At 45.8% G+C, this 15549-nt stretch overlaps 3 protein-coding genes and 1 long non-coding RNA gene across 5 annotated transcripts in view; 1 reads left to right on the top strand and 3 right to left on the bottom strand.

The window, feature by feature from the left end:
* Positions 1–1667: 1667 nt before the first annotated feature.
* On the bottom strand, positions 1668–5969 carry LOC125563209. Its single transcript, XM_048728202.1, has 2 exons — positions 1821–5969; positions 1668–1746 (listed from the first exon to the last, which is right to left on the bottom strand). The coding sequence occupies exon 1, from the start codon at positions 4096–4098 to the stop codon at positions 3061–3063; it is 1038 nt and encodes a 345-aa protein (XP_048584159.1). The 5' UTR covers positions 4099–5969; the 3' UTR covers positions 1668–1746; positions 1821–3060.
* LOC125563125 lies at positions 5276–5791 on the bottom strand. Its single transcript, XM_048727980.1, has one exon. It carries the CDS (start codon positions 5789–5791, stop codon positions 5276–5278), a length of 516 nt encoding a protein of 171 aa, XP_048583937.1.
* Positions 5970–6165: 196 nt separating the features above from the next.
* On the bottom strand, positions 6166–7719 carry LOC116615689. Its single transcript, XR_007308095.1, has 2 exons — positions 7551–7719; positions 6166–7451 (listed from the first exon to the last, which is right to left on the bottom strand). It is a non-coding gene; the product is annotated as an uncharacterized LOC116615689 (long non-coding RNA).
* Positions 7720–8062: 343 nt separating this feature from the next.
* The window catches only part of LOC5508706 (somatostatin receptor type 4), a 40884-nt gene continuing 33397 nt past the window's right edge, over positions 8063–15549 (top strand). The window contains exon 1 of one of the 2 annotated variants that reach the window (XM_032377546.2): positions 8063–8141. The gene's annotated coding sequence lies outside the window, so the exon portion shown is untranslated. The remainder of the gene's footprint in view (positions 8142–15549) is intronic. The other variant, XM_032377541.2, reaches the window with a different exon arrangement.

The following is a 15549-nucleotide window of genomic DNA, read 5'->3' as shown; positions in this document are numbered from 1 at the left end:
TTCAAAGTTGAATAAAGTGCAAGGTGTGGCCTAAGGCTTGTTTGGCTGAAGCCCAGGCCCTCGCGGGCGACCGGCTGAAGTCCAGGATCTCGCGGGCGACCACCACAGGAATTGTAAATTGTGGTCACTACAGGAGCTATGAGAATGTACCCTTGGTTGAGACCAGTGACGCAAACAAAAGAAGTTAGTCGCCCCCAAGAGGTGCATTCATTTATTATTTGTCAATGAACCTTTTTAGTGAAGTGCATGTCTGTTGTTTATGTTAATAAAGTTCCATGCAAAATGATATTGCCGGTCTTATCTTTGAGATAGTCGCTTGCAAAAGCTCAGAATTACAGAGTTTATAGAGCAGAAAGCTTTTACCCGGTATTTTTTGCTGTGCGCTAAGTCGTTGTATTGTTCAGGCCGCGTTCGAGCTGACTAACTGAGACTGGGTACAAAGTGCAAAACTCCATGTAAGCATGGATAAAAGTACTGGGTAAACACAGTAACATATTTTCACCACACCCCATTGTCATGTCGGAGCAATCTAAGTTATGGAAAGTGTCCTCTCCTGTCTTGGCAATAGGTATGCGTAAAGGATAAGGTGGGCGTGTTTCAACCGCCACCAAGGGAGGGAGGGTGAAAGTACGTTTGTCTTCCGACGAGCGAAGACTGAAAGACGAGCATGACCCAAATGCATGCGGAGAGTCCCCTGGGATTCTATGATTGGTTAAACTCAGAGCGATCGGTGATATTCCAATAATTTATGCGGTGAGAATAGTTTAAAACTCCGGGTAAGCGCCTGCAAACGGGCTAAAATCGTGGTCGTTATCAGAGCTGATAGTTCTTACCTCTACCCTCACCCTCTCCTTAACCCTTACCTCTATCATCACCCTCTCCTTAACTCTTACCTCTACCATCACCCTATCCTTTACCCTTACCTCTACCATCACCCTCTCCTTTACCCTTACCTCTACCCTCTCCCTCTCCGTAACCCTTACCTCTACCCTCACCCTCTCCTTCACCCTTACCAATACCATCACCCTCTCCTTCACCCTTACCAATACCATCACCCTCTCCTTCACTCCTACAAATACCATCACCCTCTCCTTTACCCTTATCTCTACTCTCACCCTTTCCTTTACCCTTACCTCGACCCTCACCCTCTCCTTAACCCTTAACTCTTCTATCGTTACCCTCTCTTTTACCCTTGCCTCTACCCTCACCCTCTCCTTTATTCTTATCTCTACCCTCACCCTCTTTTTAACCCTAGCCTCTACCATCACCCTCCCCTTCACCCTTACCTCTACCCTCACCCTCTCCTTTACCCTAGCCTCTTCCATCACCCTCTCATTTACCTCTACCCTCACCATCTCCTTTACCCTTATCTCTACCATCACCCTCTCCTTTACCCTAGCCCTTACCATCACCCTCTTCTTTACCTCTACCCTCATCTTCTCCTTTACCCTAGCCTCTACCATCACCCTCTCCTTTACCTCTACCCTCACCCTCCTCTTCACTTACCCCTTACCCATACCTCTATTATATGGTTAAAACAATATTTCGACAGACCATGCATCCTTCACGTTACAAACCGCAAGAAAGCAGGCCGAAATATCGTTTAAATAATATAAGTCTGCGTTGTTGTCGACCACAAGGCACATCACAAACCGCAAAAGCAGATAGAGGCTGTCTGGTGGTTTTATTTCTACATTTCTGTATTCTCAAGCTTTCAAAGTGCGGCGAATCAGCCAATACGATTCACTAAAACATAGAAAAATTAATTGTTATTATTTCATAATATGATGACCCATTCCCCCCACCCCTGTCGCTCTTACCCATAATACTTCAGGGTCCCATCCGGCCACTTGCTATTCATGACGTCATCGAGAAGGCCTCCGGTATAGTACCTACATACATGGAAACACATTCAGCCTGAGATATAAGTATTGTTCTAACTTTTAAAAACTCTTATACATTTTACATAAGGAACTAATAGGTTATTGCTTTAATTATTATTGTTCTTAATCAACTTTGATTTGAATAAACGCCACCTATTTAAAGAACGCCTTTTGAAGTATCTAAGGAATGTCCCCCCCACACACACTTAGCCTAAGTTTGTATTAGACGCCCCTCTCTAACAAACGCCCCCCTCCCTTTCAGCTTCAAAACAAACGACATATAAATCAAATAAATCGAATATAAATCAAATTTAATCAATCTGAGTTTGGCTTCTACTGACCTGCTTAATGTCAAAACGCCCCGGGCGTTTATTAGATCTTTTATGGTATTCTAGCACAGATTTTTCTGTCTCTAGTCTGCTTATCAGCTGCTCCTAGTATCACGCATGCCTTTTCACGCATGCCTTGTTACACATGCCTTGTCACGCATGCCTTGTCACGCATGCCTTGTCACGTACGACTTGTCACGCATGCCTTGTCACGCATGCCTTGTCACGCACGACTTGTCACGCATGCCTTTTCACGCATGCCTTGTTACACATGCCTTGTCACGCATGCCTTGTCACGCATGCCTTGTCACGTACGACTTGTCACGCATGCCTTGTCACGCATGCCTTGTTAAGCACGACTTGTGACACTGAGAGCAGCTGCTAAGCAGACTAGTGTGTCCCTCCCAGTAAACAAAATAACAAAATAAGAGCACTTCACTTAGCTTGATTTTACGCTGAGTACCAGATAAATAAAAACCTGGATCCCGAATACGTTTCTTCTATGCGGAATTTTATTGAATATATATTTAGAGTTTACGACACTTTGTCTTAGCCAAGCGATGCAGCGTACAAGCTTCTTCCATGATAAATAGCGCTTAAACATCGATTCCACTTCAGACGAGACAGCACACAGCATCGACGTCTTCTCCTTCTTAACACCCTCCCCCTCCTCTTCCTCCTCGGATAGCTCAGGTAAGATTCCCGTTGGTTGCTGTGGCCATTCAGAGCAATGTTTCCATAGAAAGTCTTGTCTTCTTCTCCATATGGTTAGCTTGTCTTCATCTAAAGCACTCAAGCCTCTTAAAGCGTAGTCTGCTGGGTTGTGTTCAGCCTTGACGTAGCGCCATTCACTTGGTTCGGACCTCTGTCTGATAAGTGCTACAAAGTTGGCGACGAATGTTGTAAATCTTCTTCTTGTATTCACAATCATATCGCAGGACAATCAAACAATAGAACACTTTATCAACCTTGACTCTTCCTTCTAGCTCTTTCAGTTTTAGCTCGTTCATCTGGGTCATGAGGGTTGCTGCTGTTAAGTCTAGCTTTGGAACCGTCATTGAACTTCTGAGAGGCTTTACTCTTGATTTTCCAAATACGAACGAGCAATGAATCCGACCTTCTTTATTCTCAAGGCGAAGATACGTCACTGCTCCATAACCATTATCTTGCGATGCATCTGCAAAGTGGTGTATGTCAGTGCGTACCATTCTCCCGAAACCTGGGGGAAAGCATCTTGGTATGTGAAGTGAAGACTGATGACTGTGTACACCTTCTTTCCACGTCCTCCGTCTGAGTAAAAGATCCGGTGAGAGATTCTCGTCCCATCCATACTTCAGCCCGCAGAGCTGGTTGATCTGCCTTCCAGGTAGAATGAAAGGGCTTGCAAGCCCCCATGGGTCATACACATCAGCCACTGACGCCAAGACACCTCTTCTAGCTTCCGGGTATACTTTCTGACTGCGAGGTTCATCGCTGTCCAAATTAAGGTCCTTGAAACTCGGTGCCAGATCTTCCGGTTGAAACGTCTGCATCACTTCTCTGTTGTTCGATAACCACTTAGTAAGCTCAAATCCTCCTTTACTTAAGAGTTCACAGAGTTGACTGCTGGTGGCAGTGGCTTCACTTGCACTTTGGAATGACTTTAGTAGATCATCAACGTAGAAATCCCTTAGGACTGCTTCAACTAATTCAGAGGGGAACTTGTCTGCGTTGTCTCTAGCTGTTATGCGAAGAGCGAAGCTTGTAACACTCGGGGATGACTTGGCACCGAAAATGTGTACTAACATTTGGTGAGTCTTTGGGTCTTTCGATAGATCACCATCCGGGCACCATAGATAACAGAGCGCTCCTCTGTCCTCTGGTGTAAACAGCACTTGGTGAAACATTCTTCTTATATCTGCCGCCTTCGGCTATACATCGCACACGGAAGCGCAGAAGTACTCCGATGAGCTTCCTTGTGTTATCAGGACCTTGCATTAGCTCTTCATTTAACGACGTTCCTCCGCTCTTAGCTGCGCAGTCGAAGACAACTCTCGGGTCCGGTTTTTTTTTTCTTGCCACACAGCATGTTGTGGTAGATACCATAGCCTCCCATGCTTCCTCTTCTCGTTTCCTTTTTGTCTGGAACTTGCCTAGAAGAGCTCATACTTCTTTAGCACTGCGCTGTATTGATCTTTAAGAAGAGAGTCCTTTTCAAACCTGCGTCTCAGGTACTCCAGTCTCTTTTTAGCAGTAGGATAACTATCAGGGAACCCTGGAGGGTCGTGACAAACGGTAACTTGATCTCGTAGTTTCCGTTGACTAGACGCGCCGAATTTTCCATGATCTCGTCCGCCAATCTGTCCTCGATTGAAGGGTCATGGTCAATTAAGTCAGCTGTCGTCTGTAGAACTCTCGACAAGTCAAGAAGACTGTACTTGTGTTCTCAGTGGCCTCTGCTTCAATAGAAGTACTTGATCCCATAGGACCATAGTCTGTTCATCCAAGAATCGTCCTTACTGCGTAGGGTTCGTCTCTTCCCCTGCTCTCTTTTCCGCTTCAGCTTCAATGATGTCTGCTCGGTCCGCGCCTATCAGAATGGATACCTCCAGATCCTCTTCAAACCTTTGGGAGCACGACAACTTCTAAGTGCGACCAACGGCTTACTTCTTCCGCGGAAGCGATGTGTGACTTGTTGGCAGGTATAGCTGATGTAGTCACCAGTCCATCGAGACTAAACTTCGGTCCACCGTCGACTCCTTGACTCGTCGACACCATCAAGTGAAACTTTCCATACCGACGACTCCGTCCGGCCACTCACGGTACTGATGGTGAGATTGGATGCTGGTCCGTGATCGATCTCCAGTTCGTCTACCAGCGAGCTCAGACATAAACTGACATCTGATCCGTTGTTGAAAAAACGCACACACCAGCTTTATACTTACGTTTCTTGGGTTGGAAACTTTTACTGGAACGACTTTGAAGCAGATACGTCTGGGTCCCGTCTGTACTGCACTTACTGTTTTCATCGACGATCTGTCTACTGGAGAACTCTTGGCTGCAACGTCACTTGGGTGTAGAAGATCATGATGTTCTTATCCACAGTCGCCGTCTACAGGTGAAGCCTCTGTGACAATCTTTTGCGAAATGACCGTCATCCAAGCATCGTCTGCATAGCTTGTTCTTGATCACCGCCTTCCATCTATTTTCAACTGACAGCTTCTTGAATGCGAAACATCTCCACGTTGGATGCGGACCGTCGCATTGATGACACTTTGGAGAACTACGCTTGGCCCTCTCATCTGTAGTGTTCTCATTCTCAGTTGCTAGTGTAGTTACTTGGCTTGCTGCAGGTTTGCTTCTTGACCTAACCTTGTCGCTTTTCAGTTCCTTGCCATAGCGATTGTTCATCCTGTCTGCAGTACCGCGCACGAACTTCACAAAATCTTCGAAAGTCACAAAACCTCTTGCCAGAATCAGATCGCCTGCACGCTCCGCCCACCTTCTCTTGAGACTATCATCGAGAAGCTTTTTCATCAACAGAACAATTATTTCCTCGTTGTTGATCCTATTGTAGTACACATCTCCCAGCATCCGCATTACTCTCTCAATATCTTCCAGACGGCGTGCAAAGTCCAGCAACGACGCACCATCGCGGCGAATTTGTTACTCAGTAAGGATCTTCAAGTACGCATCTGCGTTTGTATCTGTTTTCCTAAAATAAGGTCTGGTTAAGTTTGGTAAGCTTGAATTTTTGCATAGAGTTCCTTATGTTATGTAAACCAACATATCAAAAAGTATTTTTTTTCTTGTGGATTCGTCTTCGAGATATGAGGCTTGAAGTGCAATTTTCAAATTTTCAAATTATGAATTCTCCTTGTTTTTAGGGAGAAGTTGGGCTCTGATCAGAAATTAAGCCAACTTTGCTCGTTTATATCTAAATTTCATTTCTTCAAAATTTCTTTAAAATTTTGAATTAAGTTTTTGGTCAGAGGAACTCCTTGTATGCGGAATCTTGAACTTATATATTGAGAATTGGAACATTTCATTCCATTTGTTTCCTATGTCCGTCTTGAAACTTATTCTCGATGTTTTCTCTAAAGTTGGTCTTGAACGTGGCGAATTCTAGCGGGTCTAGGGAGAATTTTAGATGTTCCAGTCTTGGAAGAGAAGGGCCTTGGCGAATTGCTCTCACTACCTCCATCCAAGGGTCCACAGGTTGCCCACTATCGGGAATCTTGGTTCCGGGATTGACATCTTGTAGCCACGTCTTTACTTCCGGTTTCCTTTTTTCGTTCCAAGATCCGACGTCCGGTTTTCCTCTGTTCCTTCCAAAATCCGACTTCCGCTTTCCTTTTTTCGTTCCAAGATCAGAATTCCGATTTCTTCCCTGATGACGTACACACAGAGCCTCGCTCAGACTTCAACTTCGCTCTCTGTAGCTCTGCCTCCGCATTGAACATCTGTAATCTTTGCCTTGCTACCGCTTGGCGTATCCTAAAACGCGTTTCCTCTTCGGCTCATCGCAGCTTCATCCGCTTTTCCTCTTCGGCTCGTCGCAGCATCATCCGCTTTTCCTCTTCGGCTCGTTGCAGCATCATCCGCTTTTCCTCTTCCGCCTCTTCTTCCTCTAGCTGTCGCTCCAACTCTTGTCTCTTTTGAAGAAGTTCTAAGTCCAGCCTTGAACCCCTCGAGCTTTGCGCCTCCAACGCCGCCATTCGAGTCTCCAACACTTGTTTTGTCTCTAAACATTCTCTGTAGGATTTCTCCATCTGCTTAGCTTTGACGTCATCCTTTTCTTAAACAATACACCTCTCGTGACTGTCCACGAACTTCTTAAAGGTTTTACGATGCATTTTTCCAGGCGTTTTGCCTTATAACGATTATAACAATCACTCAGCTCTAGCCTATCATCAGTAGCTGTCAGCAATAGTCTTAGTTCAGCCGGTCTTTTTGTCGCTTCCCCTAGTAGTCCAGCTCTCCTCCGCCTGAATGCCGTAGCCGCTACCTCCGACGTTTGCCTCGGATTCCCGCCGGTAAATACCGCCTACGATGTCTGCCACGGAGTCTCGTCGATAAACGCTGCCTCCGACGCCCGCCTCGGATTCTCGTCGGTAAACGCTACTTCCAACGTCCGCCTCGGGTTCCCGTCGGTAAACGCTCCTTCCGACGTCCGTCTCGGTTCCTCGGCGACATCGTAGTGTTTGAATGATGAATCAGCCAAGACTTGTGTTTTTACATGCGTTTATTTTACGATTCACTAAAACATAGAAATACATAAATTACATGAACTACAAAAAGAAAAACATAAAATATTGAGAAAAACAACTTAAAATATAAAGATTACTGTGGTACTTACAACACTGTAGATCCTTCAATCCATGTCTACTGGCTGACTGAAAGGATTTGGGGTTGCTTTAATACAAAACGAGAGACAATCTCACAAGTCTCTTACAAATATTCTGAATAGGACTGCAATGTACAATAAAAGGAAACTAACTAATTGAATTGGAACACAAAAGCCTATAAAAATAGACAACACTACTCTACATAAAACCTAATATGCAATCCGTAATGTTACCTCCTCCTATACAACTCACAATCATATGCAATCACACATTATCATAGTGGCAAACCAGAATGAAACCTAACATGCAGTGTTTCAGATTTTCCCGCAAAATAAAAAAACATTGACTCACTTTAAATCCCCTTTGTTTCCCGGCCAAGCTCATTTATGCTTCTCTTCGCTAGATTGATGACAAGTCAAAGGTTATATGGACATAAAAAACTCCTAAGGGTTATCCACAGGCGATGATTGGAAATCGCTTTAGTTTATTTCCTTTTGCAATTGATAAGGATAATGTTTCATGTAGATTTCTCAGGTCGCCACAGACAGAGCAGCTATTATCTTCTTCGTGCGGAAAAAGCAGCATGGGACCAAGCTAACCAGGTTTGTACTTCTCCTGACGCCCATTCACTAACCACTTAAATCATTAAATACTTCGACGAAATAACCAATAGGATAGTAGAACTGTCAATTGAAGCCATTTAGATATTGTTCACTTTGCATGGATAGAAGAACTTTAGTGCAGGGGAACTCTTTTGTAATTCAGACTTCCCTCAGACTCTCTAAGGTCATACAAGATGAAGTTCAAATATTTTTGGATGGATTAGGCCAGCCCGGGTATGTGCTTAAAAATGCGAAAATTTTAGACGGACGTAATCGGTGTTTATTAACGCTTTGGTATATGAAAGGAGTAGACCCTTTGGATCGCGCACATAGTAAAGTACTGTATAGACCGTTATTTTTCATAAATCTTTCATGTGAACGCGTGTCTAAGTGTGTGTAAAGGAAGGAAAGTTATGCTGCGAGTGATATTTCATAAAAAAAACAGCAGTTAGCTCATAATCTATGACCTCATCGTCTAAAGATTGTGCTTACTTTGTCACCCGCTTGGTCATTGATAGAATCATAAAGGACCATTAGGGGAAGGGTGGGAGGGGGGGGGGGGTCTCCAAATCCTCCTATCCGCTCATTTTTTTTCGAAAATCCGCCGATCCACACAAAGTTTTGCTTTAATTCGAAACCCGCAACGGAAAAAGAAAAATAACAATCGATAATATGAAAAAAAATACTTAGTCAAGAATCGGAAAAATCCGCGATAATCAGAATCCGAAATCCAACGTTAAATTTTCAATAGCTCCGTGTTTGTGTTCCGAAACGTTTTTAGAATCCGACAAACCGTTTATTTATCTTTTAAATCCATAATCCGCGTGCCATTTTAGGCCGGATCCGCCGAACCGAAAACCAACCCCCTTCCCCCCCCCCCCCCCATCCCTCGCGTGTGGACAATTTGCAGACAAGATGTCCATATTACATGATGGTTTTAACCATCTTTGATTTTTTTCTGCTCATGTTTTTCATTTATCCTTTGCGTTCTGGGTTTCTCTTTTGCACTTATTCTTATTTCCGTCCTGATATATAGTTAACAACAGGCGAATTTCTGCCTTAGGGCACTGCTCGAATGTTCGAAAGGTCATCTCAGAGATAAAGGGACAAATCTTGTTATCTGGGCTCTAAACTTTATTCAAGCTTCGGTACATTATCAGTATCACTTTCAAGGGGCAATTATTATCTTATCGTGCCGACTTGTCTTGACTTGTGCTGTTTTATCCAGCTTTTCGTTGTTGGCTGTGTTTTATTGATGCTGTGTTTTTTTTTTTTCACCATAACTTTCCCCCCGGGGGGGGGGGGGGGGGGGGGGGGGGGGGAGTTCTGGACTATCCAGAAAAGTAGACGAGAATTATCGTCCTATCTATTAGGTATAAAATTTCGACAAACTGCTATCCCTTAGGGGAGGTTTAAAGTTCTTAAAACCTTTCACTTATATTAATCTAGGCATAAGAAAGCATAGATAAACTTTCAAATTCTGAAAAGGGAATTAAATTTATTTGAAATTTGAATTTTCTACAGATCTTTGAATCTCCTGTCCGCGCGAAAGGAGATTGAATCGAGCAAAACGCCTGGAAAAATGCATCGTAAAACGACTCGAAAATAGCATCGCAAAACGCCTCGGAAATGGTATCGTAAAACGCCTCGAAAATAGCATCGCAAAAAGCACTGGAAAACGCACAGAACCAATGTAAAATTGAAAAGAGTATTCCTGGACATTTGTTCTCACGCTGGATTTGTATTTCGCCTGAAAAAAGGAGAAGATAAAATTCACAGCAAGTTAAAGTTTAGTGTATGTGCACCATGTTGACAAAAAGGCAGCCGTTTTAACTAGAATACACACATTTAAAGCAATTTTATTTTTTGTGTACATCTACCAGAGTACAACAATTTGGACATTGTTTTCACGCTAGATTTTATATATTTTCATTCGGTAGTTAATAATAAAGCAGAACATGAATTATTGTAGAACAATCTATAGCTCATGTGCACCCGATTTTATGTTTTCTTTTTTGAAACGGGAGTCATTCTAATATCTATGTGAATTTAATTAAAAGATCTGGGAAATGTTACGCACGATTTTCCATTTTGACTTTAGATACCTTTTTAAAAAAACATATTTGAGTTTACTGCTACGTATTGATGCTATGGCAGTATCTTTATTTGTATGCAAATTATGAAAATATAATATAATTGTGATCAATATTTTTTTTTAAGAAAAATGCGTAATTTTGGTGTCGTTTGAAACTGGGCACCAACATCGCGCACGCTGCCTCACCATAGAAGATTAAAAATATAGTTGTCTCTGCACCATTGATGTTTAAGACATTATTTTGAACTTGATTATATCTCTTTTGCTTCTTTTTATGGAGCTCTGCCCTCGACATAGTCTAGTGGGAATGACGACTTGGACCAGGGGCGTTTTCTATCTCTTGCGATATGAAATTCGACCTACTGCTATTCCCTAGGGCATGTTTAACGGCTTTTAAGATTCTGCTATCTGTTGACCACACCCAAAGGCCCCTTGGGGTTAAAATAGATTTTGCCGACGATCACCCCAATCTATTTAGGGTGGTGTGCTGGGTAGCTATAGGGTGGTGTACAGGGTGGTGTACAGGGTAGCTATAGGGTGGTGTGTAGGGTAGCTATAGGGTGGTGTACAGGGTAGCCATAGGGTGGTGTGTAGGGTAGCTATAGGGTAGTGTGTAGGGTAGCTATAGGGTGGTGTGTAGGGTAGCTATAGGGTGGTGTGTAGGGTAGCTATAGGGTGGTGTACAGGGTAGCTATAGGGTGGTGTACAGGGTAGCTATAGGGTGGTGTGTAGGGTAGCTATAGGGTGGTGTGTAGGGTAGCTATAGGGTGATGTACAGGGTAGCTATAGGGTGGTGTGTAGGGTAGCTATAGGGTGGTGTGTAGGGTAGCTATAGGGTGGTGTACAGGGTAGCTATAGGGTGGTGTACAGGGTAGCTATAGGGTGGTGTACAGGGTAGCCATAGGGTGGTGTGTAGGGTAGATATAGGGTGTTGTACAGGGTAGCTATAGGGTGGGGTACAGGGTATCTATAGGGTGGTGTGTAGGGTAGCTATAGGGTGGTGTGTAGGGTAGCTATAGGGTGGTGTACAGGGTAGCTATAGGGTGGTGTACAGGGTATCTATAGGGTGGTGTGTAGGGTAGCTATAGGGTGGTGTGTAGGGTAGCTATAGGGTGGTGTGTAGGGTAGCTATAGGGTGGTGTGTAGGGTAGCTATAGGGTGGTGTACAGGGTAGCTATAGGGTGGTGTGTAGGGTAGCTATAGGGTGGTGTGTAGGGTAGCTATAGGGTGGTGTGTAGGGTAGCTAAAGGGTGGTGTGTAGGGTAGCTATAGGGTGATGTACAGGGTAGCTATAGGGTGGTGTGTAGGGTAGCTATAGGGTGGTGTGTAGGGTAGCTATAGGGTGATGTACAGGGTAGCTATAGGGTGGTGTGTAGGGTAGCTATAGGGTGGTGTGTAGGGTAGCTATAGGGTGGTGTACAGGGTAGCTATAGGGTGATGTACAGGGTAGCTATAGGGTGGTGTACAGGGTAGCTATAGGGTGGTGTGCAGGGTAGCTATAGGGTGGTGTGCAGGGTAGCTATAGAGTGGTGTGTAGGGTAGCTATAGGGTGGTGTACAGGGTAGCTATAGGGTGGTGTGTAGGGTAGCTATAGGGTGGTGTGTAGGGTAGCTAAAGGGTGGTGTGTAGGGTAGCTATAGGGTGGTGTGTAGGGTAGCTATAGGGTGGTGTGTAGGGTAGCTATAGGGTGGTGTACAGGGTAGCTATAGGGTGGTGTACAGGGTAGCTATACGGTGGTGTACAGGGTAGCTATAGGGTGGTGTACAGGGTAGCCATAGGGTGGTGTGTAGGGTAGCTATAGGGTGGTGTACAGGGTAGCTATAGGGTGGTGTACAGGGTAGCTATAGGGTGGTGTGTAGGGTAGCTATAGGGTGGTGTACAGGGTAGCTATAGGGTGGTGTACAGGGTAGCTATAGGGTGGTGTACAGGGTAGCCATAGGGTGGTGTGTAGGGTAGATATAGGGTGTTGTACAGGGTAGCTATAGGGTGGTGTACAGGGTATCTATAGGGTGGTGTGTAGGGTAGCTATAGGGTGGTGTGTAGGGTAGCTATAGGGTGGTGTACAGGGTAGCTATAGGGTGGTGTACAGGGTATCTATAAGGTGGTGTGTAGGGTAGCTATAGGGTGGTGTGTAGGGTAGCTATAGGGTGGTGTGTAGGGTAGCTATAGGGTGGTGTACAGGGTAGCTATAGGGTGGTGTGTAGGGTAGCTATAGGGTGGTGTACAGGGTAGCTATAGGGTGGTGTGTAGGGTAGCTATAGGGTGGTGTGTAGGGTAGCTATAGGGTGATGTACAGGGTAGCTATAGGGTGGTGTGTAGGGTAGCTATAGGGTGGTGTGTAGGGTAGCTATAGGGTGATGTACAGGGTAGCTATAGGGTGGTGTGTAGGGTAGCTATAGGGTGGTGTGTAGGGTAGCTATAGGGTGGTGTACAGGGTAGCTATAGGGTGATGTACAGGGTAGCTATAGGGTGGTGTACAGGGTAGCTATAGGGTGGTGTGCAGGGTAGCTATAGGGTGGTGTGTAGGGTAGCTATAGGGTGGTGTGTAGGGTAGCTATAGGGTGGTGTGTAGGGTAGCTATAGGGTGGTGTGTAGGGTAGCTATAGGGTGGTGTACAGGGTAGCTATAGGGTGGTGTACAGGGTAGCTATAGGGTGGTGTACAGGGTAACTATAGGGTGGTGTACAGGGTAGCTATAGGGTGATGTACAGGGTAGCTATAGGGTGGTGTACAGGGTAGCTATAGGGTGGTGTGCAGGGTAGCTATAGGGTGGTGTGCAGGGTAGCTATAGAGTGGTGTGTAGGGTAGCTATAGGGTGGTGTACAGGGTAGCTATAGGGTGGTGTACAGGGTAGCTATAGGGTGGTGTGTAGGGTAGCTATAGGGTGGTGTGTAGGGTAGCTATAGGGTGGTGTGTAGGGTAGCTATAGGGTGGTGTGTAGGGTAGCTATAGGGTGGTGTACAGGGTAGCTATAGGGTGGTGTACAGGGTAGCTATAGGGTGGTGTACAGGGTAGCTATAGGGTGGTGTACAGGGTAGCCATAGGGTGGTGTGTAGGGTAGATATAGGGTGTTGTACAGGGTAGCTATAGGGTGGTGTACAGGGTAGCTATAGGGTGGTGTGTAGGGTAGCTATAGGGTGGTGTACAGGGTAGCTATAGGGTGGTGTACAGGGTAGCTATAGGGTGGTGTACAGGGTATCTATAGGGTGGTGTGTAGGGTAGCTATAGGGTGGTGTGTAGGGTAGCTATAGGGTGGTGTGTAGGGTAGCTATAGGGTGGTGTGTAGGGTAGCTATAGGGTGGTGTACAGGGTAGCTATAGGGTGGTGTGTAGGGTAGCTATAGGGTGGTGTACAGGGTAGCTATAGGGTGGTGTGTAGGGTAGCTAAAGGGTGGTGTGTAGGGTAGCTATAGGGTGATGTACAGGGTAGCTATAGGGTGGTGTGTAGGGTAGCTATAGGGTGGTGTGTAGGGTAGCTATAGGGTGATGTACAGGGTAGCTATAGGGTGGTGTGTAGGGTAGCTATAGGGTGGTGTGTAGGGTAGCTATAGGGTGGTGTACAGGGTAGCTATAGGGTGATGTACAGGGTAGCTATAGGGTGGTGTACAGGGTAGCTATAGGGTGGTGTGCAGGGTAGCTATAGGGTGGTGTGCAGGGTAGCTATAGAGTGGTGTGTAGGGTAGCTATAGGGTGGTGTACAGGGTAGCTATAGGGTGGTGTACATGGTAGCTATAGGGTGGTGTGTAGGGTAGATATAGGGTGGTGTGTAGGGTAGCTATAGGGTGGTGTGTAGGGTAGCTATAGGGTGGTGTACAGGGTAGCTATAGGGTGGTGTACAGGGTAGCTATAGGGTGGTGTACAGGGTAGCTATAGGGTGGTGTACAGGGTAGCCATAGGGTGGTGTGTAGGGTAGATATAGGGTGTTGTACAGGGTAGCTATAGGGTGGTGTACAGGGTAGCTATAGGGTGGTGTGTAGGGTAGCTATAGGGTGGTGTACAAGGTAGCTATAGGGTGGTGTACAGGGTAGCTATAGGGTGGTGTGTAGGGTAGCTATAGGGTGGTGTGTAGGGTAGCTATAGGGTGGTGTGTAGGGTAGCTATAGGGTGGTGTGTAGGGTAGCTATAGGGTGGTGTACAGGGTAGCTATAGGGTGGTGTACAGGGTAGCTATAGGGTGGTGTACAGGGTAGCTATAGGGTGGTGTACAGGGTAGCCATAGGGTGGTGTGTAGGGTAGATATAGGGTGTTGTACAGGGTAGCTATAGGGTGGTGTACAGGGTAGCTATAGGGTGGTGTGTAGGGTAGCTATAGGGTGGTGTACAGGGTAGCTATAGGGTGGTGTACAGGGTAGCTATAGGGTGGTGTACAGGGTATCTATAGGGTGGTGTGTAGGGTAGCTATAGGGTGGTGTGTAGGGTAGCTATAGGGTGGTGTGTAGGGTAGCTATAGGGTGGTGTGTAGGGTAGCTATAGGGTGGTGTACAGGGTAGCTATAGGGTGGTGTGTAGGGTAGCTATAGGGTGGTGTACAGGGTAGCTATAGGGTGGTGTGTAGGGTAGCTAAAGGGTGGTGTGTAGGGTAGCTATAGGGTGATGTACAGGGTAGCTATAGGGTGGTGTGTAGGGTAGCTATAGGGTGGTGTGTAGGGTAGCTATAGGGTGATGTACAGGGTAGCTATAGGGTGGTGTGTAGGGTAGCTATAGGGTGGTGTGTAGGGTAGCTATAGGGTGGTGTACAGGGTAGCTATAGGGTGATGTACAGGGTAGCTATAGGGTGGTGTACAGGGTAGCTATAGGGTGGTGTGCAGGGTAGCTATAGGGTGGTGTGCAGGGTAGCTATAGAGTGGTGTGTAGGGTAGCTATAGGGTGGTGTACAGGGTAGCTATAGGGTGGTGTACATGGTAGCTATAGGGTGGTGTGTAGGGTAGATATAGGGTGGTGTGTAGGGTAGCTATAGGGTGGTGTGTAGGGTAGCTATAGGGTGGTGTACAGGGTAGCTATAGGGTGGTGTACAGGGTAGCTATAGGGTGGTGTACAGGGTAGCTATAGGGTGGTGTACAGGGTAGCCATAGGGTGGTGTGTAGGGTAGATATAGGGTGTTGTACAGGGTAGCTATAGGGTGGTGTACAGGGTAGCTATAGGGTGGTGTGTAGGGTAGCTATAGGGTGGTGTACAAGGTAGCTATAGGGTGGTGTACAGGGTAGCTGTAGGGTGGTGTACAGGGTAGCCATAGGGTGGTGTGTAGGGTAGATATAGGGTGTTGTACAGGGTAGCTATAGGGTGGTGTACAGGGTATCTATAAGGTGGTGTGTAGGGTA

The sequence above is a fragment of the Nematostella vectensis genome, chromosome 5 (assembly GCF_932526225.1).
Source record: "Nematostella vectensis chromosome 5, jaNemVect1.1, whole genome shotgun sequence".
NCBI classification, from domain to species: domain Eukaryota; kingdom Metazoa; phylum Cnidaria; class Anthozoa; order Actiniaria; family Edwardsiidae; genus Nematostella; species Nematostella vectensis.
The sequence above is the reverse complement of the archived record's forward strand: the minus strand, read 5'-3'. Positions and strand labels throughout refer to the sequence as shown.

Excerpts from the sequence above, each read along its gene's own strand:
- LOC125563209 (XM_048728202.1), bottom strand. The coding sequence starts at position 4,098 with ATGTTTCACCAAGTGCTGTTTACACCAGAGGACAGAGGAGCGCTCTGT.
- LOC125563125 (XM_048727980.1), bottom strand. The coding sequence starts at position 5,791 with ATGCGGATGCTGGGAGATGTGTACTACAATAGGATCAACAACGAGGAA.